The following is a 23,451-nucleotide window of genomic DNA, read 5'->3' as shown; positions in this document are numbered from 1 at the left end:
GGTGGGAATGGGGAGTTAATGCTTAATTGGTACAGAGTTTCTGTTTGTGGTGATGGAAAACTTTTGCAAATGGACAGTGGGGATGGTTGCACACTATTGGCTATGCAATTAATGCCACTAATTGTACACTTAAAAATGGTTAAAATGGCATTTTTATGTTATGTATGTTTTATCACAATAAGTAAACTTTAAAAGACCCTATGTTTAAAGTCTAAAATGTTTCTTTCATTAAATAGAAAAGAAAAATTTAAGTGGTAAACACTGAGCCAAACCGGTTTCGGCACAAAATTTTTTTAAAAGGGAGAAGCCAGAGGATCAGGAAAGGTTTTGTCAAGAGGGCGGAAGGCCCTGACCAGTTTGCCTCAGTGGATAGAGCGTCGGCCTGTGGACTGAAGGGTCCCGGGTTCGATTCCGGTCAAGGGCATGTACCTTGGTTGCAGGCACATACCCAGTAGGGAGTGTGCAGGAGGCAGCTGATCGATGTTTCTAACTATCCCTCTCCCTTCTTCTCTGTAAAAAAATCAATAAAATATATATATTTGGCGGAAGGTGTATGCTTGGCCAGTGTGGCTCAGTGGTTGAGCGTCGACCGATAAACCAAGAGGTCTCTGGTTCAATTCCCCCTCAGGGCACATGCCGTGATTGTGGGCTCAATCCCCAGTGGGGGTGAGCAGGAGGCAGCCCCATCCATGTTTCTCTCTCATCGATGTTTCTCTCCCTGGAATCAATAAAAACATATATTTTTTTAAAGAAAAAGAGGGTAGACGTGGGCAGATTTCAAGACCTCGCTTTGCTTTGGGAGCAAAGACCCAGCCGCAGGGCCGGGAGGGTGGGCTGGGTCATTTCAATGAGTCTGTGTGGCTGAGCAGTGACATAGAGAGACAGCAAGAAATTAAATATTAGAAAGCTCTATTGACCTATGAATCAGAAGTCACGGTTCGATTTCCAGTTAGGGCACATGCCCAGGGTGCGGGCTCTATCCCCAGTTGGAGGTGTGCTGGAGGCAGCCAATTGATGATTCTCTGTCATCATTAATGTTTTTCTCTCTTTCTCCCTTCCTCTCTGCAATCAATAAAAATATGTTAAAAAAACACACACAAAAAACTCTTCGGGCCACAGGAGGAGTTCAGGTGCGGAGCTCTGGCGGGAGGGCGATCCCGCAGGGGAACGCGGGAGGCAGGGCTGGGCTCTAGAACAGCCCCTCTCAGGCCTGAGTGAGATCAGAATCCCCAGGAGCGCGTGTGACCGCCCAGACGGCTGGCCCCACCCGAGTTCCCCACTCCTGGGACGTGGGGCTGGCTGCGGCGATTGGTGGTGAGTGGGTGGCCTGGAATTGAACCCATTTTCTTCTCCTCAGACACCACCACCCGTCTCCTGCTTGGAGCCATTGCCGTCCTCCTGTTCGCCATCCTGGTGGTGATGAGCATCCTGGGTGAGCATGGATGTCGGGGCATTTATGCGGTTCCGTGTACCATCTCAGAGGCGTGTCTGAGTAGGTCAACAGAAGTTCCCAGCGTACCACGGATTCTATGGGGGACAAAGTGAATAGCAAACCCAGTGTTACTTCTAGAGGTGATTTTAGCTTTAAATACTCTTTTCACACATCGACTCTACAAGTTCCCTTTACTAAGCGATGCGGGAAAGTGGAGATGCCGTGAGGACTCAGAGCGAACTCCAGGCGGGTTAGGCGGGCAGTGCTTCTTGGAGATGAATTTAGGACAAGGGCCTTTAAAGATCACATTCATTCATTCACGGGACATTCATAGAGCCGGCTGTGTGCTAGGCCCTGGGCAGAGTACTAGGGATTAAAAAAAAAGATGTTTGTTATCTCCCTTGTGCAAATATAGTGGTGTTCCTGCCCGGGGCGGGCGGGAGAGGGCTTCCGGGAGCGGGAAACATGGGTGCCAGACCCCGATGAATGAATGGGGCCTCCCTCCAGGAGGCAGAGGGAACAGAACAGCCCAGGGGGTGGGGCCTGAGCCACAGGAGGGCTGCGTGGGCCTGAGAGGGGAGGGATGGAAGACCAACAGCCCGGTCACTATGGGCAGCCACCAGGGAATTTGGCTGCTTTTAATGGACTCAAGGCAACGTATGTCATGGGGCCCGAAGGGTTTGCAAAGTGATTTGTCTTTAATCTTTGAGGTGCACCATAAAGCCAGAGGTGGGCACTTCCAGGTGGGCAAAAAAAAACCCCACTGATAACACCAGCCCTTGGCAAACCCTTGCCTCCAGGTGTGCATGATAAGCAGGGAGGTGTGTTTAGAGAAGAGCCTGGTGACCGCTGGCAGCAGCTTGGCTCCCCTGGAATAGTTACTACAAATTAAACTGGGGGGTCAGGGAAATGTGTAAAGCAGCACAGTGTGGTTTCAGTGAGGCCTCCTCAGAGATCCTTGTGGGAAGGCAGCAGACATGCAGCCACACCAGAGCCAGTAGTCCCGAGGGGGCCTGCAGTGCACGGAGCAGGTGTGCCGTGTGCGCTGGTTAACCGGTGTCCGAGTGGCTGGGATCCCTGCGGGCGGGAGTGCCATCGGCCTGTCTTGGCTCTGTCCGGTCTACGTTTCATCAGTCACTTGTATGAAAACAAACAAAACATATGCTTATAGAACGTGTAGGTGATACAATCCAAAGAGGGATGTTGAATGTGACAGACGAGAAAAAAAATCAAGATTAATCTGTATCTTTAAAAACTCAGAGGAGCCAACATGAATGAGATAAACGTGGGAGAAATACATGTAAGACCCTTCATTTGGGTTTGAAATTGATTTATACGTGTTCTGGCCACTGGGGAGACCCCACTTGGAGAGAGATCATATGAAAACGATCAGCGCATGGCTTCATTCCTCTTGGCAAGGAGGCCCTTCGAGACTGACGGATGCTCTGGGCTTCCTTCCCAGAACAGTGTGCACGCGTGCACAGGCCCACAGACTCCTCTCTGACGCGGTCTGCAGGCCGGGAGCCCACAGCAGCTGGAAGGCAGTGTGGTGATCGGTGATCGGTGATCGGTGTGGCTGGGGGCGGGCCCATCCGAGCTTCCTGTCTGATGGGAGGCAGCGCTGTGACATGCGGGCACCCTGTGGTGAGCCAGGCAGGATGGAGAAGGGTCTGGAGGAGAGGCCGTGTCTGTTTAAGCCTCGAGAGGGAGGCTGCTGTCCTTCAAGTGGGCGCTCGATGGCGACGGCTTTGCTCTGGGTCACCCAGAGGCAGATCGCGGGCCAGCAGGCCTAGGTCACAGGAGGGCAGGTGGGCACTCAGAACCGGAGAAGCGCTTCCAGCAGTCAGTGGGGAAGGGCTGCCTCGTTAGTTAATGGGGCCTGGCCAGGGCCCACCAAGCCCGCGGGCAGGTGCCACCCAGGCTGGAGAGAGGACGCGTCTGTGGCCTCCACATCCCTTCTGAATCGGAGTGTCTGCGGTCCCATGCCCTGAAGAGGTCAGAGAGAGAGAGGTGGTCTTAACCCAGGAACTAACCTGCCACATCCCCCTGGTGTCCCGCAGACCTCCCAAATTCCTCTTCCTGCTGCCTTTAGCCACCCACCTTCTCCCCGCCAGGTGCTGGGACGTGCTCACCTGAGCCATGTCCGTGCGGGTCGGGTCTGCCCCCAGCCCAGGCCTGATGCCTCGGCCAGAGGAGTTGACCCTCATCACCCTCCGATTACCAATCACCGGATCAGCCCCTTGACTGGGCCTAAGGCCTCCGGCAGAGGTGTCAGGGCTGGGCAGGGGACCTCCAGCTCCCCGTGGTTGCAGGCTCCACCCCTGCCCAGGCCTAACGCCTCTGGCCAAGACATTAGGCCTGGGCAGGGTCTGCAGGCCCAGGGGTGGCGTGTCCACGGCTCTGGTCAAGGCCAGCTATGTCGCCGCAGGCTGGGTTGCTGAGCTCAGCTCGGTATTGTCACATAGGAATGACGTGACCAGTGCCCCTAAGAAATCACATCGCACCTCCTAGTCCAACTGGGACCTGAGCTCTTGTGTCACCTCCAACACGGTTTTATCCACAGACACGTGGGAGAAACGGTGTCTGTGGGCTGTGCCGGAGATGGGTGCAGGGTGTGGGGATGCGGGTGCAGGGTGTGGGCATGTGAAAGGCAGAGAACCTAACAATCCCTTGTTTGTCTCTGATGCACGGAATAGCAGCCCCTTCTTCAGAGAAAGGCCAGAGGATGTAGGGAGGGGGACGATGGCCCTGGGAGCTGAGGTTGTCCCAGGTGCCTAGGAAGTGGGCTGGGCGAGTTCAGGCTTCCTGCGAGTTGGGGAGCTGGCACCTGGGCTGCTGAGCCAGGGCACCAACCTTGTGCCAGGGTTCCAGGGCCAGGGGCAGGCACCAGAGCCGGGTCCCCAAGGGGCCACTGCAGGTGGCGGCTGGGTGGTCAGTGTGAGTGCAGGGCACGCTCTGACCCTAGGCCTCACCTCTGGGTGCAGTCAGGCGGCCCTCTCGGCGTCTGTATATCTTGGGAGCCCTGAGCAGTCAGGAGACCACGCCTGACTGAGCCTGCCTCTTTCCTTGGTGCAGGAATTTATGTTCAAGTTCACACGGAGGGAGCCCTGGATTGGCCTTCGCAGAGTCGGGGACGAGTTCCACTGGGTCAACGGGGAACCCTTTGACCCCGACACGTGAGCTGAGGCTTCGTCTTCGTCCTCTGCCCTGAGCTTAGCCCGGGCAGGGCCTCACTGCCCGCACCTCCCGAGGGGACTGCCCGGTGCTGTGTTAGGAGAGCTCCCTGAGGGTCAGCGGGTGTGACAGGCCCCTTTGTGCCTCCTACTGTCACCCTGTGACGCCCTGGTCTGTGCAGGGCCTGTCCGCAGGGCTGTGCAGGTCAGCCCCAGGGGGAGGGGTCCGTGCCTGGACGTCCCTCTGTGCTGGCCAGGGCACACCATACCTGGCCACAGGGAGGGTGGAGAGGGGCCTCTGCTCGGGGAAGTCACATGCCACCCAAACACTGACACTGAGCGTTAGAGACCCTGCTGGGATGTGGGTGGTGTATTATCTGTGAGACCCACGTGTGGGAGTGAGGGGTGAATGGCGAGGCGCCAGGCACTGGTTTGTGGGGTGATGGTGGCACTGGTCACGGGTGATGGGACGTATGATTGGGGAAACGAGGGTGGTGACAGGTGTGGGGAGGCCGTCTAGGTTAGAGAAGTGCAGGGAATGAGGGACTGAACCCCGGCTTTCAGTCCAGGCCTTATGGCTGGAGGAACAGGCTGTGAGGAGGTGGGGGGCGGGCACTGCTGCTGAGGACCACGCCTGCCCCCAGGCCCCCAGCCCTCCTTCCCACGGAGGCCGAGGAGGTGCCCCTCCGTCCCAGCAGCCACCAGGGCCAAGCAGCGGCTGGCAGTTCCTGCCCGTCCCCTCCATTGCTGCACCTGCCTCTCCTCACCACCTCGTCCTTTCCCCTCCTTCCCTTTCCCGCTCCCATCTCAGATCAGCTCCTAGCACTGCTGAGAAGTCTTACACTTTGTCCCCTTACTCCCTTCTGGAAGCTTCCTGCTCCCAGAAGCAGGGAGAGCCCTGGAGATGGGACCCCACATGCTGACCACCTGGCAGCCATGGGCCTTGGGGGCGTGTTTCCCTGACACTGAGGTGGTCCTGCCCCCACGCTCCCTCTCGGGGGGACCCCAGCTCCAGGCTTGGCAGGGGCTCAGGTCAGGTGAACAGAAGAAACCATGGGCCATGAAGGACCGATTTCCGGGGAGGAGAACCCTCCCGCACAGGCCCATGGATGACGTCCGGTTTCCTGGGCAGCAGCCCCAGCGTTAAACATTGCAGTGACTGGGGTCCACCCCTGACCTGTGAGGTCCTTTAAGTCAGCTCCTCTCTCCCCAGCTCTTCTGTGCCAGGGGGACCCTGTTCAGGAGCTGACCTGGGGGCTGGGGACAGACAGACACCGGCGTCTGTGGGGGGGCTGGAGCCGGAGCAGGGAGACTATGGGAAGCCCGTTAGGAGGGTCTTGGGGCTGGATGTCCTGGGAGGGGGTCGGGGCGGGGCAGACACCACAGGTTGAGCGCGGGTCTTCTCTCCTGGCCACAGATTCGCCATTGCGGGCCTGGGAGAGTGCGTCTTCGTGGAGCCCACCAGGCTGGTGTCGACGGAGTGTCTGATGACGCGGCCCTGGGTGTGCAGCAAGATGGCCTACACGTGAGGTGGGTCAGGCCAGGCGCACCCGCCCCAGGCTCCGCCCAGGACCCTCTCCCAGGCCCATGAGCCCTGGTCTCCTTGGCCCCAGGCAGGTCCTGTGGCTCAGCAGGTGAATCCCATGGGCTTAGGAGGGTAGGGCCCGTCCCCCCAAAACACAAGCACAGAACCCGCCGTTAGCACCTAACCAGCCCCCCCACCCGCCTTGCCCCATCCTGGAACCTTCCTTCCTCCGGCGGCCCTGGCACTGACACACTGCGTTGCTGTCGGCACACACAGCCCCCTCCCCACGCCCCCAGGTCATTTCTCTCGTGGTTCCTGGGGAGGCTGGGAGGCAGGGCTTTCCTGGCCTGGGTCCCACACACCTGCCCTCCTTGCCTTGTTTGGCCGCTGCTCCGGAGGCCCTGCTGCGTGGTGACTCCGATGGAATAAAGAGATGACCGGCATCCAGAGGAGTCGGCTGCTGTTGGCTCCAGGGCTCTGGGTGGCTGTGGGAGGGGGCACGTCAAGCCCACTTGACCTAGCTTGGCGGCTGGCAGGGGACCTGAGGGCAGAAGCAGTGTGGCCTCAGGGCACCACTTCGCTCTGCAGGCCCTGAGTTATTCTTATGTGCAGGGTGGGCTCCCTCTGGCTCCTCATTACTGTTCAGCTCAACATGAGGAGCGTTTATTCACACCCACCACGCGCCAGACACCACGCCAGGCACGGGATCAACAGCTTTATCCCTCAGGGAGCACACTGGGAGCAGAGGAAACAGAATGTTCTGGAACGTAGCCCAGGGACGGTTTCTGCTGCCTCGGGGGAGGATTAGCAACGGGGTAGAGAGATGTTTGTGTTGGGCCTGATCCGAGTTTGTGCAGGTCCTGTGGCCCCTTCCCAGGGCCCTTGGTCTGCCTGGGTGGGGGGTAGGCAGAGGGGATGAGAGGGGGTGGCAGGTCCACCAGTGCCCCCCCGTCACCCCCCCCAGAGGGTAGAGCAGCTGGCCGTGGGGCCCAGGCCGCCCCAGCCACCTCTCGGTGCCCCTGGCTGGCATCACGTGGGCAGCTGCCTGGGAGCTGCCTGTGTGAACTGGGTCCTGGCCCATTTTCAGAAAATAGCTCAGGGGAAACCAGGTCCAGCTCTGCTCCGCTCAGTCCTTCACTGCTGGGTTTCAGACAACACTGTCAGCTTGGTTTTGCCGGCCTCTGCATGCTTTCTAGTAAAACATGGGTATTCTGTGGTTCTGTACTTGTCATTATTGGGGCGCCAGAGGGGGACTGGGAGTACAGTACAAGGTTAAGGGAATTCAGGGCGGTGGTGGGCCTGTGGGGGCGGCAGGAAGCCCACCCCCTCCCAGTGCCTGCGGGGACGTGTTGAGGGGCTGCAGGCTCAGGACTGGCCAGCTGCTGCAGCGTCCCAGGTTCAATTCGGGGCGGTGGGTGGGGAGGGGCCCTCTCACACTCACCTCAGTCGTGCTCAGGTCCGGGGTCTCAGTGCCCTCCCCTCAAAGACAGCGAGGCTCAAAAGCCTGGTGCCTTGCTTTCCAGGAGGCACCTCATTTAATTCTCACCGAAGCGCCCGAGGCAGCAAGGCCACGGGGACCAAGCTATACCCGGGCGGCCCAAGGCCAGCAGGAGAGCTGAGTGGAGTGCTCTCGTCCTCGCTGGGGCTCAGGCAGGAGGAACCGGCAACAGGAGGGCTGGGAAGGAGGCCGTGGGACAGGGGCCGCGGACCCTGGCGATTCGACTCTGCCAGGCCTGCCCCAGCTCTGGAGGCACCTGGTGGCTAGGCTCTCCTGACCTTGGGTTTGTCCTGGGGCCACACGACAGTTCTAATCGGTTTAGCAAAAGGAGCCCTGACTCCTGCTCACCAGTGTTGTAAGTTTTCCTCTCTGGTCCCTACGGGGGGAGGAAACACAAGGCAGAAACATAATCAAACCCTGACGTGGCCCGTCCAGAAATAGACAACCCGCCAACGGCTGTAATCAGCCCGGCACCCCCACTACCCTCCCCGCGGAATCCACCCGGTTTGCTGGGCGGCGGAGCCTGGTGCTGTGCCCCTGGCAGCCACGGGAGGGGGGGCGGGTGGAGCACCGAGTAAGCTTAGCGCGGAGCCCTCCTTCCTCGGCCCATTTGGACCCAGAGCCCAGTCCCTTGGAGCCGCTGGGTGCCTGGGGAAGGCTGGAGCAGGCAGACGTCCCTTGGGAAGATGGGGGTTGACAGGGAGGGCTTTTTAAGGAGGACACGTTGGGGTGGTGGCGTTTGGTGCTGTGCTAACGAGTTTCTAGCGTTTGCTTAGTTAATCCACACCCTGCAAGGTCAGCACCCTCCGCCTGAGGAGACGGGCTCAGAGAGGAAAAGGACTGGCTCATACACACAGCTCAGAGGTGGTGGGGACAGGGGTAGAGCCCGGACCATCCCCACAGGGCTCCTGGGGAGGCACTTGCATGGCATGAGTGTCCCTGCCCAGCCAGCCTGCTCTGAGGAGGGAGGGGGTGTCCCTGTGAGCCCACGATGGAGAAGGGGCGCCTTGGGGAGATGTCCGCAGCCCAGAGTGAGGGTTGCTAGTAATGACTTCTGTGTCTCCTCAGGGCCCAGCGCCAGCCTCCCTGCCAGGCCTGCGGGACGCAGCAGCCCAAGTGACCACGCCCTCTCCCCAGCACCCCAGCTCTTCACACGGAGCCTTCACACGGCGCCTGTCACCTTGCCCTCCATGACGTTTCCTCATGTCACCTGACCCTCCTGCACCTGATTAGAAAGCCCGGGAGCAGGCCTTGTGTGCCCCGGCCTCTGGGATGCACAAACGCGCACTCGAAGATGACTGTCCGTGACAGTGTACACAGCATCACCGTTTCCCACGGTGGAAGCGCGCGGGCCAGCGTCAGAAGACTCTGTTTGGCCTTGGTGGGCATGGCAGGGCATGGTTTTTGGAGGCACAGCGGAGACGGACTCTTGACCTTGTTCTGCTTCAATTAGACAAGCTCATGCACACGCTGGGTGGTTGGGTGGGGGTGGCCCGGAAGCACAGGGGCCCCGAGGGAGGCTGCCTCAGTCTCCAAAATGTCCTTTGCCTCTTTCACGCAGCCGCATGAGGAGCTGGCTGTGAGGGGGACCAGCTTCGGGGAGTTTCCATCAGGGAGGGGCTGGCTGCTGGAGGCCCCTGTGACCCTCGCGATAGAGCCCTAATTAACATCACAGCCAGACCTGGTTTCTAGAAATGGCCACTGCCCGCTGAGAGCTGACAGCAGGAGCGGGGAGGGGAAGGAGGCAGCTGCCTCTCGCCCCTTCCTGCTCTGTAGCCGGCTCCAGGCACAGAGTATGAGATTGAAACGGGCATCCAGGAAGCCCCCTGCCACTCCCACCCGAGATCCCACTCTCTGCTAAGGCAGCAGGGAGTGGACACACACTGGGCCTGGCCTCCAAGCCCTGCCCTGGGCCAGTCAGGGGCCAGCTCGTCCCAACAAGCAGTTGTGGAGTTCAGCCCCCTGTGCCGAACCTCTGACCCCAGGCTTCACCTCTGTCCACTAGCATCATGCCTGCCCTGCCTACCTAATAGGGTTTTGAGAATCATGGACGTTAGGATTTCAGGGGTTAGACATGATCGACCCCATGAGGCCCAGAGAGGTTAAGTGATACGTCCAAGGTCACACAGCTAGTGGCAGAGCTGGAACAGGCCTGGTGGCGCTCCTGTTCCCCGTTTATTCGCTCATCACTGCATGTGTCATGCTTTGTGTATTTGTGTACGTGTTGGCCACCCGCGTGGAAATTAAGCTCCTAGAGGTCAGGGGTCCCCTCGCACACTTTTCTGTTTTTCTGGCGCCTGGTACATACAGAAGGTGCTCAATAAATGTGTGTTGAACTAAACTGATCTTGGCTTCTAGTTCAAGTTCTCTTTCCTCTACACCAGGGGTGGGGAACATCCTGCCCTCGGCCCTACAAGACCCAAGAAACCCTTTGGCCTGGCCCTGCCCAGGCACTGGGGGTGAGTTAATTCAGTGTTTGACCACAGACGGCAGGCTAATTTTTAAGTTGATAACTGTATGGCCTGTGAAGGATGTTGTGAATATCCAAGTGGCCCTGGGCAGAAGAAAGGCTCCCCACCCCTGCTCTACGCCATGCTGTCTCTGGCCCTGGAACCTGCATTCCCGTTCCAGGGCCACAGACTAGGAAAACTTTCAGATGTTTTTGAGGAAAAAATAAGCAAGATACGCACCCGCCTGTGACACCCATTCTGGACCAGGGTCTAGAGCACAGGACCCATGTGAGTGATACAATTCTGAGACAAAACTGGAATAACAATAAAATCAACACTAATTACTAGTAAGAACCTGTTAGGGCCAGACACTGTGCTATGCAGTTCACACATGAAGTGCTCGCTCACGTAGCGCAGTGCCTGGTCCACAGTAAGTGCTTAATAAAAAACCATATTCTCGGAGGCTGTGACACAGTGTGCTGCAGACGCTGACAGGGCTCCGAGACCTGCCTGCCACCTTGCCTGAGGTCAGGATGCCTTCCTCCAAACCAACCAATCACGGTTACGGGGAGGGAGAACCGGGGAAGCATGCATTGCTTCCCAAATGCTTCCACCTGGAAGTGACTCGGACTCCTGAAACCTTTCCTTGATTAAGGGTAAAGCTTGAGCCCTGACCGGTTTGGCTCAGTGGCTAGAGCGTCGGTCTTTGGACTGAAGGGTCCCAGGTTCGATTCTGGTCAAGGGCATGTACCTTGGTTGCGGGCACATCCCCAGTGGGGAGTGTGCGGGAGGCAGCTGAATCGATGTTTCTCTCTCATCGATGTTCCTAACTCTCTGTCCCTCTCCTCTCCTTTCCTCTCTGTAAAAAAATCAATAAAATTTTTTTTTTAAAAAAGCTTGAACACCTAACTTCAGAAAGACCAAGAAATGCAATCCTTCCATGTGCCCGAAGGAAAAGATAGTGAAAAGTCTTGGTCCATGGCAGGCCTCCCTGTGACATCGCCACCCACATTCTGTGGGCCCCTCTCCATTCAAAGCCCTGGATGGAGCCAAGCTGCTCCCATCGCTGACCTGCACTAGTCAGGGCTACAGGCTGTAGCTAGAAGACCTTTATTTTGTTAAACCTCTGCAATTGGGGCATTGTTGTAGAACAAGCATGTCAAACTCAAAGGCTAACACGGGCCAAATAAACAAGGTTTAAGTTTATGTGGGCCGCAAAAAAAACAAAGGCTTCGATTTTCATAGAAACGTAGGTATATTTCGATAGAGACATGCTGAATACAAAGGGCTGAAATAAATGAGTAATTGTTAACATAAAATAATAGAACATTTTAATAAAAATTAATATTTTTTCTTGAACATTAACTTACCAGACACTGAATAACTGCACAAATTAATAAGCATAATGCAAATAAACCTATTTTTCTTGTTCTCTGAAAGCAAAATATTTCCTGTTGCGCACACCAAACAAGTCAGCCCAAGACTAATGATGTGGCAAATGACATGGCAATTTGCTGCTAAGATATCCACTGTTAGTATTAGTGGAGAGAAATGGTAAGGGAAATGAATGCAACACGATTATAGTAATCAGTCATTAGAAAATGTAGTTCGTTATTAATAATAGATACAGAGGCAGAGCTGCCTCAAACAGATTGTCAAACTGCAGCGGGAAGGCCGGGGAGGGTTGGGGAGTAGCGGGGTAAGAGATCAACCAAAGGACTTGTATGCAGGCATATAAGCATAACCAATGGACATAAGACACTGGGGGATAGGGGAGGCTAGGGGACTGTGTAGGGCGGGGGGAAAAAATGGACACATATGTAATACCCTTTGTAATACTTTAAGCAATAAAAAAATAAAAAAATAAATAAAAGAAAAAAAAGAAAATGTAGTTCGTTATTCATAATTATGTATAACAGGATATTGTAAAAATTAAGTTATGTAATTTTTATTAAAACGTTTTACATACCGTTATATTGGCTGGGCCACAAAAATATTCATTGTGGGCTGCATGTGGCCCATGGGCCACGAGTTTGACATGCTTGTTCTAGAAACTAGCATACTCTGCTACCCTACTCAACCTACATGAGAGCTAAAGTTAAAGAAGATAATAAGATAGGCTAATCACAATAATAAACAATCCTAACATTTCAGTGGCTTAAATATAATTGAAAGCTGTATCTCTTGCTCTTTGTGGTTTTATCCAGCGTGGCTTTGCTAGGGGACAGCCACCTGGGCTTCTGCCATGTGGTGGCCCCACCGCTCTCAGGGCTCTCAGAGTCCTTCGGTCCTCAAACTATGGCCCGCGGGCCACATGCAAATAGAAATATTGTATTTGTTCCCGTTTTGTTTTTTTACTTCAAAATAAGATATGTGCAGTGTGCATAGGAATTTGTTCATAGTTTTTTTTAAACTATAGTCCGGCCCTCCAACCGTCTGAGGGACAGTGAACTGGCCCCCTGTTTAAAAAGTTTGAGGACCCCTGCTTCAGACCTTCCACACTGGCTAGAAACGGAGGGACACGCGTGTGGATAAGTGACTGAGAGCTTTTTTAGGGGTCAGTTCTGGCCATAATTATCTGCAAAGAAATCCAGGAAATACAAACCTCTGTGTCTAGAGGAAAGGACTGGGGAAGGTCCAGATAGTCTTCCCACATTTCACAGATAAGAAAGCTGAGGCGTGAGAGGTTAAGTGATTTCCCAGCTCAGTTCCTGGGACTGAACCGGAATATCCTGCCTTCACAGCCCACTGGCATTCCCTGGCCATCGAGCCGCCTTCCCTCCTCGGCTTCACTCGCTCAGCACAGCGTCTCCCGCTCAGAAGGCCTCCTCCAAGCATCCCCCTTTCCCTCTGGTCTGGTCCTTGATCTTCCGATTGGAAAATTGTTCTCTTCCAAGCTGCCCACCCACAGGCTTAGTCTGCAATGGACGAAGATTCTCAGAGAGCCAGTGCAATGAAATGTAGGAAGACACTGACACAGGCCGTAAAAGACATGAAAGCAGAGGTCCAGTGGTTTCTCTCCAAGCTGGCTGTGGCCCAGAGTCGTTTAGAAGTGCTGCTGATGGCGGGGTCTCAGTGGGAGGGACTAGATCCCTCCTACAGATCAGCATCTAACAATGGAATTAGATCCTCTCACGTTCTAAGGTCTGTCTCTTCCCTACAGAGTGAGGATTAGGGGTGTTGCTGGACCCTGCCATGTCCCGCCCTCACGCAGAGCCAGCCAGTGCAAGGGAAGCTGAGGTGGAAGTCAGTCTCTTCAGAGGACACTGACAGGGCCTGGGGAGCGTGGTGATGCAGGACCTCGTCCCTCAAAGGCAGAAGCCCCTGGTCAGAGTCCCAAGCTGGCTGCCGGGCAGGGAGAGAACCATCCAATTGCTGGGCGGGGGGCGGGGGCCCTCCTCGGGGCTCCTGGCTCAGCCGGGAAATAGGCCTTGTTATGGACCTAGGAGTCTGCTTCCTGCTCTTCACTGGGAGAGTAACTTGGACAACCTAAGCCTTGCCACCCAGGACCGCTATGCCCAAGGGAGCACATTGGAGGCAGTGAGTTTCTCACTTTAGATTAAAAAAATTTTTTTGTTTTAAAATTGATTTCAGAGAGTTTCAGAGAGGAAGGGAGAGAGGGAGAGTGACAGAAACATCAGTGATGAGAGAGAATCATTGATTGGCTGCCTCCTGCACGGCCCCTATTGGAGTTGGAGCCAGCAACCCAGCATGTGTCCTGATCGGGGAATCCAACCGTGACCTCCTGGTTCATAGGTTGACGCTCAACCACTGAGCCACGCCAGCTGGGCTCACTTTAGATTTAAATCGGTTTCCAAAGTCCTGCTGGCGAGACCCTTCCGCACAGCTGCCCTGCATTCCCCGGCGTCCTCTCATCTCTCCACGCCCGTGGCTGTGTTCCCCGGACACATTCAGAGTGTAAAAAGCAGTTTGATAGAAGAGTTTTGTCCAAGTCTTTTGCCTGGATTTTTATGGAACTTGGATTGGCTCAACCGGATTTAACCCACGTTCGAATACTGTGTTTTGGGTTCCATTGGTCTCACCTGAATTCTAGGAGACACAGAATGTGGAGTGGAAAAGAGGGTTGATTGGGGCATGAAAATTGGCTGAGTGGTTTGTCCACTTACCCAAATGTTTACTGACCACCCGCTCTGCCTGGCGTTGTAACAGACGCCCTAGAAAGAGGTGAAAGAGAGATCCTTCCCGGGAGGGTTTTGTAGTTTTGGGGGAAGGAAATCAGCAAAGAAGCCTGACAATGTGGTAAAATGGCAATTATACGTGAGGGGGAGGCTGGGAATGTAGACAAAAAGCACCTACCTCATCAGGAGCCTGAGGGCAACCTTCCCGGAGATGAGCAGCTGGTTCTCGAAGGGCATGGGGTCCAAAGCAGGGCGAGGAGGCTAGACAAGAGCGCACTCGGGTGCGGAGGGGCGAGGTGGGCGCAGGGCCTTCCTCCTGAGGCTGAGGGAGAGACCTGCACAGCCTGTGGGAGGGCGGGGCTGAGGGAGCTGGTGGCCACCTGGATCCCTCTGATTCCTCCACGGAGAGTGCCGGGTGGGGGCTTGGAGGGAGTGGGCGGTTCCGTTAGCCAGGAGGGAGCTGGGAGCACCTGGCAGGCTGACCAGGTGCGCAGGGTGGGAGGCCTTCCCAGAAGCTCTGGGAGCCTGGGTGTAGGAGCAGAGAGGTAGATGGCTGACTCTGTCCACAGCAAGTGGGTACGGCAGGGGGCTGAGGGTACAGCAGGGAGCTGCGGGTCCAGGTGAGAAGGTGGGTGGGCCTCATGTGAGCCCAGGAGGCACAGAGGATGGGGGCCAGGAGCCTGGCAGTCCTGAGGGCCCCGGACACTGGCAATAGAGGCCATGATGGCTGTCAGTGAGGAGCCCTCGTGCGTTCCAGGTGGGGATGTAAGATGGTGCAGCAGCTGTGGCCAAGTTAAGACTCACCATACAACCCAGCGACTGCACTCCTGGGTGTGTATCCAAAAGAATGGAGAGCAAGACGAGGTGCGTGCATGCTAGTGCTCACAGCAGCACTGTTTGCAAAACCGTGGGCACAACTCACTTATCCATCAACAGATGAACAAAGCGTGGTGTACACAGTGTAACGTTACTCAGTCTCACAAGGACATTCTGATACACGATGGACGCTGAAAGCACTGTTAAGTGAAACAAGCCAGAAAAAGGGCAAAGAGTGTATGCGTCCACTTACGTGACGTAGCCGGAATAGGCAAAGCCAGAGGCGGAAAGTGGAAAGGTGTTTGTCAAGGGCTGGGAGGTTGTTCTTTAATGGGTTCAGAGCTTCTGTTTGGAATGATGAAAGTTCTAGAAGTACATAGTGGTGATGCATGTACGAATGCCACCAACTGGACACTTTAAAGTGGTAACTTTGGTGTTATGTGTATTTCACCATGAACATGCTGGAGTGATGAGAAGCCACATTGGAGACAGAGGAGTTGCCTGTGCTTCCCGAGGTGGCCAGGAGGGGGCTGTGGAGCATGGCTCCAGTAGGGGCTCCTGGGGGGGACCCAGGTGAGCAGTTCGGTGAGGAGCATGGACGTCTGGGGAAGGTCTGGGGAAGGGCAGGACGTGGGTGCTGAGGGAGGCTGCACCCTGCACCCCGCATGCACGTTGGAAAGCTCTTAGGACGGCGATGACAGCAAGGTCTCTGGGATGGGTTTGGAAGCGGACGGGGTTGAAATGGCTAAGAGGAGGGAAGGGAGCTGGGAGACCTCAGGGGCAGCCAAGCGAGGCCCCTCCACAGCCACACATAGGCATCTTGGCAAAATTTAAAAAAAAGTCTTTATTGATTTCAGAGAGAGGAAAAGAGGAGAGATAGAAATATCGATGAGAGAGAATCACCGATTGGCTGCCTCTGCACGCCCCCTACTGGGGATCAAGCCTGCAACCCGGGCATGTGCCCTGACCGGGAATTGAACTGGCCACCTCTCAGTGCACAGGATGACACCCACACAACTGGGCCACACCGGCCGGCATCTTGACGAATTTTAAATGCGGTGCTGGGTTATAAACGTGTATTAAATGCGTGTATTAAATACGTTCGAAGGGCTAAATACTTCTGAAGGCAGCTACTCGTAGCAGTAACCTCTTTAGTGCCGTGACGGGTCTGGTTCCAGAAGAAATGAGTGCGCCAGGCCCGTGGACAGTGATTCCAAACAGTTTAATGTAATTCCAAGACAAAGTGTGATTACATCGCTACACATATACAATATGCATATGTGAGTTTACAAATTTTAATAACTCGTTTCACCTCAGAGACCGAAAAAATGATCAAAAAGAAACTGTGAGTAACAAGCTATAACATAGTTCACCACACGGGACCCCCTTCTCACCCTACAGTTAGTAATATTACAATTAAAATAACTATATTCTTCTATAATTTTTTTCTGTTAAAATCATCTCATAAATTTACAATGCTATTATTAGTTTCCAAGACTAATATAAATTCACTCCATTTTTCTACAACGAAAATGATTATTAATTTAGAAGCACACGACGTCATGATGAAAAACACAAGCATTTTAGTAGCAAGGACTTGATCAGTTAAGAATTATTTTTCTTGTAAAACATTCTAAAGCCAAGTAAAATATCCATTCTTATAACATACCTATAATATGAGACTAAGGAGTAGGTTACACAGAGGTCTACGACACATTGGTTTGTCTTTAAAAAAAAGTAGACATTTATAAATAAAAAAGAAAAGCGGGACAATTCACGTAGGAAAGGGAGGTACACGAGAAAATACTGTTGCACGCAATAATTTTCACAAAGATTAACGTGGATTAACACTTTTTATTACAGAAACAGTACAGTGAAGGAACACAACAGACCAGGGCTTCCATAGGGTTATTGAGCTGAGATGACCTGGAAGAGAAAGATCTGGACGAGATGACCTTGGGGAGGGAGCCATGTCGCTTGGACTGGTGACCCAGCGTCACCTGGTCTCCTCTTCCCTGTTCTTATTCTGGGGCGTGAGCCTTCCATCTAGAGTGTCCTAAATTCACGGGCAGTTGAAAGGTAAACATTTCTACAGATCCGTTCTCTTTCTACCCTAATGGATACCATTTTTGGAAACGTGATATAATACCAGAGACGGCAGCTCAATACATGTGGTCAAAGCAAATCGAGACGGAAAATTCCAGTCATTCTGATTCGTTGCCTCCCTCACTCATCTATGCCCTTGACCCTGGGGACCCAGAGAGCGGTGGTACGCTCAGGGCCACCTGCCTCCTGTGGCGAGCTGTGACGCCTCAACCCAGGTGTGGCAAGTGCAGCCTGGGGCTGACTCAAACTTCTAAAAGCTCCTCCTCCTCCGTAAAGCTATGCTTCTCCTACCCGCCATTTGGTTTGATGTATGTATATACATATACACACAAACATACATATCAACCTCTCTATCTACACAGTGATTCTCTACTAAACTAGAAAGTCTGATGCCCCAAAGTATGTCTTCCTGGTCTACTTCATTTGGTTAAGAAGATGCACACAGAGGATGAGGAGTTGCTTTGGGGCGAGAAATGATTGTGCCCTGGGAAAGCTACGAAGAAATAAGCAGTAACACGAGTGAGGTGCGTGGGGGGCAGGGAGGGAAACCATGCCATGTGGAGGCATCGCCAACAGGGATGCCTGCTGGGAAGAGAGGGGTGGGGGTGGGGACACTATGTTCCATTCATAAGTCACAGAAAGCTACAAAGAATGGACATGGTCAAACCACTTTTCCTTCCCAAGTCCTCATAACCTGAGCCAAACTATTAAAATAATATTAAGTCCATGGCCCCTTCGACCAAGCAGGCCGCTCACAGGGAGGCAAGACCACCCCTCCCAAGGCTAAGTGGGCCCTTCTTCCTGGCTCTTGAGAGAGCTTCCTGGGAGGCGGGTGCCTGGCCGTGGGGCTGTGGCGACAGCAGGGCGGAGGCCGGGGTGGCCACGGGGACAGTGACACGACACCAGGGGGGTAGGCGGTGCGGGGAGAGGCTCGTGTGGTGACTGGTTGAAAGGAAACTAGCGAGCAATGGCAGAGCCCTTTTTCAGATACAGTATAGTTACTTAAAAAAAGCCAATGTCTATACCTCTAGTTTTAAAAAAATGGTTAACACCCAAAGACAACGACATAAACCTCATTTGGTTAATTAAAGCAAAGGGGAAACCAATCGGAGGAAAGCGGGCGTATAACTAGAAGGGACGAGATGAAAAATATTTTACAGTAAGATTTCTAACAAAAGCCTGAAATAAGAACATACTGTCAACAGAGTTCACAGGGAAAAAGCAAATGCGTTTTAAAAACACCACCACAAACAGCTCCCTGGTCCCAGGTGTCTGCGGTTTTCAAGGTCTCATCTGCTAAGGGAATGCCCTTTAGTTCACAGCAGGTCCTCCTCACTCAACAGAACCCACAGCTGCCGGTCTGTTCCTGCAGGACAGGGCCTCGCGCTGAAGTCTCTCACCTTCAGGTCTGACCTCTCCTTCAATGGGCCTCAGGGGCCCCTCAGTCCCCAGGCCCTTCTGCTCAGCAGACTCACAATCTCTAGGAAGGATCCAGGCCCCCCTCCCACTGCCCTAGGCCTCAAATCCACGTTTAACAGAGTGAACACATCCTTTTGCATTTATTTTGTGTCAACGGAGAAAAGGACTCGATGATGGCAGATATGGCCAACCTAGGCAATGAGTATAGGCGTAGGGATGGATGGCCTCCCCTGAAAACCCCAGCAGAATGTCGCCAGGGGGCCCAGAAACAGCAGCTGCACTTTAGGGCTCCCTGGATCCCAGTGTCTCCTACTGCCTGGTGAGGAGGCCAGTGGATCATTAATAACTTAAACATTCAAATCAAGACAAAGTCAACAAACCAGGTGGCTGTTCTCTCTGCCTCCTCTGAGATGTCAAGGCCTGGAAGGGTTGATATAACATGGCACGAGGTCTTCGCATCTGGCCCAGGCTGTGGACCTAATCTGGAAACCCTTTCACAGTCTCTCTCGTTCCCATGGAAACCAAACATGGAGGGCAGCGCTACACAACACAACAGCATGGGGTGGGACACCTGCCTTGGGGGCGCGGCTTCCAACTGGAGGGGCCGCTCTCTGGGGTCTGAAGATGTCAGTTATAAACAGAAGTGTTGTTTTTTTTAAGTACCAGTTTAAATGTAAACTATAAAACACTTTAACTATAAAATGTAGCCAGAAATATGCTTCAGCATCCATGGTCAATTATTTAGTGTACGCATTTAAAATGTGACTCTCTCGCTGTCTTAGAAGGCTAACAGCGTTTTACAGTAGCTAAGAACAGAGAGACTTAACATGTGCATTTGAACATCACATTTGATTACGACAGACAGGGAATCAGCTCTCCCTCGGTTTAATTTTCATCGTGAAGGTCAGCTATTTTCGGAATTCACTCAAGCCCACAGAGTTCACAGTCTTCGAAATCCCAAGAGCAGGCCGGCTACGTGACTTCAAAAGAGGCTAAACCAGGACGAATGCCCACAGTTGAGGTATTATTGCCATTAGGTCACAGTTAGTGTAAGATAATGTATCTAAAACCTTCTTTAGGAAAACCTTTCGGTGCTCCGTCAGAATTCCAGCACGCCTACCGAAACCAACCAGGATCGAATGCCAATGAGTTGGGTTTGCTTCCAATGGAGTTCAAGTTCTAGAGGACTCCAGAACTTGTGTCAACGACCCAAGAGTTTAGGCCGACAAGCCTGGAGCCAGTCAACAAAGACGTTTTTAAAATAAAAAAGGAACAAAACAAAAACCGCCCACCCAAAACAACTGAGGAGATGTTTCATAACAAATAAGAATTTTCTAAAAAATTAAAAAATTGAGTCCAAAAGTACTTCTGAATTCTTGTCACCTTTCAGCCAAAATAAACACGCTGTGCTGCTACCAATCTCGGACCGCGGCCGGAGACTCTCCCTCCCTGCAGTTTCCCTCCGTTCACACACCTCTGCGCCCGCTGCTTCGAGAAGGCTGCCTCGAAACAAAACCTTATTTTGACCCTCTTTCTAAAAATCGCCTTTCTCCTTCTATTTTTTTTTAAACAAAGAAAAAAGTTCCTGGACACCAGACCCGCACATTATTTACAAATTCGGTGTGAGCCCCGTCTCTGGTTCTACCCAGAGCTGAAGAGTGGGTCGGTTACGAGACCAGACTTGTCATGATGTTTATCAGTGCAGTCAAAAATAGCACGTTGGAAAAATATATATATAGCTTTCGTATTGCCTTTCTAGAATTAACTATAAGCAAGAAAAAAAATGTTTTTTTTAAAGAAGAATTTTTTTTCCTTTTCTCTCTCAGGAGTTTGTGGCAGCAGCAGTACTAGACCAGTTGGCACACTGGAGAGGGACCTGAAACAAATTCTATTCTGGATCAAAAGGAACACCCCTACGATTTTCTTCGAAGTCAAGCTACTGCTGCCCCTCTGCTCGCCTCCATTGTGGACGCCCTCTCCACGCAGACCTGCTGCCGAGGCCCATGCACGGGGAGCCACGGTGCGGGGACATCCCAAGGCCTTCCTCTGCATTTAAACCTGGGAGACACCGAGGCCGGCCGCTGAGACCTGGGTCCAAGGCCCGCTCCCTCCTAGCCGGGTGACCCTGGCAGCTGCCTCCCCTGTAATGGATGCCTATTGCTGACTTCATCGTTATTCTGAAGACCACGATAAACAAGCTCATGGATGAGCAGTGTTTAGCACAGTGTTTGGCACACAATCGATGGGAGTACCATTCAATGGTCAGAAATATGAGGCTGTTAATTAAAAATCCTATCTCAGCCAAGGCCTCCTTAACAAGAATTTCACTAGAAATGTGGCAGTTTCAGACCACTATTTTATTTTCGTTAGCACATGCTACTCTTTCTTTGTTAGAACATCAGCTTCCTCACCACCCCCATCAGTAAAGGGGGCGTCGTACAAGGGGTGGCTCTGAGGGCGCCATGAGGTCACCCTCACAGGGCTTGCCTGGGGCCTGGAGTGCTGAAGGCATTCAACAAATGCTGGCTGTTGGCTGAGGGACATTGCAGGTTTTGAGAAGAAATGAGATAGTCAATCTAATATTCTTGAGATTAGGGGCTCTCGGAGGCTTGTGGGAGTTGATTTGGGGGCACCCAGGAGGGTCCCTCTGGGGCAGGTATTCTGAGAGCGTGCCCTACGGAGGGTCCCTTCTGCGTCAACTGGGTCTGAAGGGAAGAGCTGGCCTGGAGCTGCAGGAATGAGGTGAGAAGCCTCTGCCAGGTGGGGTGATGCTAGTGAGCAGAGGCGCCAATGGTCTTTGAAAGTCTCTGTTGCATTTAAGTCATTTCACCGTCTTCAGTTCTCTAGTAGGCCGGCTGAGATTTTACGGACTAGTCTGTGGAGATTAGAAGTGAGAGTCCAAAGGCATCAGAGCCCGGCTCCTGCGCATCCAAACCCCAAACGCAGCTGAACTTCCCGGCAGTCTGCCCGGTCGGACCCACGGTGACACGAGGCCAGTTAAGCTCACAGAGTCATGTGGTGTCTCCAGCCCCCCAGCAGCAGCAGCGTGAGGGTTACTGATCTACTTCTCTGAAAAGGTGAGTACAGCCTTGAAATCAAGGTAACAACAGAAAGTCAGGATACAGAGGAAAGAGAAAGACAAATGGAATTGCATCACGAACGATGTCATTATTGCCCCGAGAGGAAAGACAGGAATCCCATCACGCTGTCCTTGTTCGGAGGTGTCTCCGGGAAGGGTTCTTTGGCTAAAGAAAGGAACAGTTACACCTTCCTTTCCAATTTGGTGAGGACAACTCTGGCCTGCTTCCTTTTGAGGGTTCCCCATGAAGTCTGTACGACACACCAGAGAGAAAAGACAGACCGGGTGGACGAGAAGCACGCCAAGTCCCCAGGGCGGGAATGCTTTGTGGCAAAGCTCTTATGCTGGCGCTGTGAGGTCCCGGCAAGGCCGCGGCAGGAAACCTCGCCTCTCTGTTGAATTTTCTCTGCTACCTGGTTTTTTCTCCTGTTTTCTACCCCAGAGCCCCACATCCTGCCCTGCTCCCAGCACCCGACAGAGTCCGGATGAAAGCTGGGTCAGCCCGTGGACACAGCGTTTCACCCCCCGACAGCCCATCAGTAATAGCTCCTCAAGCCTCATCTCCTTCCTCCAGTTTCCAAGAAAGTCTGCTCCACTCACTCACTCACTCACTCTCACACCCCAATCCTCCACCACAAGCTTGTTCAAAACCGAGTGTCTGCGATTCTACAGGCCTGGTCGAGGGAAAGCAGCCGTTAGCAGCTGCGCCGACCTCGCCTTCCCTCCGCACACCCAGCAGCCTGGTGTCTGGGCGGGTTGTCTCCCGGGGTGAAGGGGACTGCCAGCTGCCTCCCACGGCCTGCAAGCCACTCAGCGCCAGGAAAGCCTGGATGCAAATCCGGTCCGGGAGACCCCCGCCGGCTCACCCTCCTTGTCCCTCTGAATCGATCAACCCCATGCTCTTTCACAAAAGTAACTGGCATCAAGCCTCAGACTCTCCCACCCATCGGCCTGCTCACCCCTTCCCTTGGAAACAGCCCAATCATCACGAAGAGGCCCCAAGCGCAGACACGGGTGCAAACATCCCGGAGGGCCGGCGAGGCCCAGTGCGGGAGCGTGTGGACCTGCGGCTCCCTGGCTCCCACGGCCGTCTCCCTTGCCTGTCTTTTTGCATTTCCCCTCTCATTCTTACGACGTTTCCTCAGCAAAGAAGGATGAAGCCAATTATTGAACAGATGATGCTCTAGGTTATGGTACTTGAGGTCTAAGTAGGACTAGGTTGACACCCCTCTACTTGAGAGCTTGGTCCTAGGGATGGGCAGCCTTTTGCTCATCCCATTTGCTAGGGCGACTCAGTTGGAGGACGGGATGGGAGATGCGGGCAAGTGCCAAGAGGCACATGCAGAGGTTGGCGCCTCTCACTGGGGGTTCTGATCCCACAGCTGTGCTGGGGACTGAAGGAGGAAGGCAGGTGGGGACTAGGGGAGCGTGCTAACATTTGCTGAGTGTCTGCGGGACTGGGTCCTGCCCATCTCCCAGCTGCCCCGCCCCCCCCCTCGCCCTTTCAGGGAAGCTGGCATTTCAACCCTTTCTTCATCGGGGCTGAAGTTTCTGGGTTTGTGGGCAGTGTGTGTACACCTTGCTGATGGAAAAATCAGGGCACTGTGGGCCCATGATCTCACCCTGGCTGCAGTGTGCGCAGCTGCTGGGCATGTCAGTGTCCTCTGGCCTCCTAGCATCCCTCCGCCCTTTTTGGCTCACTAGTTTGTCCTTAGGATTGCAAGCTGAGATGTCCTGGGGGCAGGGCCAGACTGAGGAAGTGGGCAGCTGTGGGGGCAGGGGGAGGGGGGGGGGGGAGGAGGCAGTTCCCAGGG

General features: G+C 53.8%; 1 protein-coding gene across 1 annotated transcript in view; it reads left to right on the top strand.

The window, feature by feature from the left end:
- CLEC2L (C-type lectin domain family 2 member L) overlaps nt 1-9,973 on the top strand; it is a 36,095-nt gene extending 26,122 nt beyond the window's left edge. Inside the window, exons 3-6 of the mRNA XM_015572663.1 lie at nt 1,254-1,542; nt 4,508-4,608; nt 6,023-6,135; nt 8,697-9,973. Coding sequence (XP_015428149.1) covers nt 1,254-1,542; nt 4,508-4,608; nt 6,023-6,134 — 502 coding nt within the window. The 3' untranslated portion in view covers nt 6,135; nt 8,697-9,973. The remainder of the gene's footprint in view (nt 1-1,253; nt 1,543-4,507; nt 4,609-6,022; nt 6,136-8,696) is intronic.
- Nucleotides 9,974-23,451: the final 13,478 nt, after the last annotated feature.

Source organism: Myotis davidii, unplaced genomic scaffold (assembly GCF_000327345.1).
Source record: "Myotis davidii unplaced genomic scaffold, ASM32734v1 scaffold329, whole genome shotgun sequence".
Lineage (NCBI taxonomy): Eukaryota > Metazoa > Chordata > Mammalia > Chiroptera > Vespertilionidae > Myotis > Myotis davidii.
Note: the sequence above shows the minus strand (reverse complement) of the source record. Positions and strands in the feature narration are given on the sequence as shown.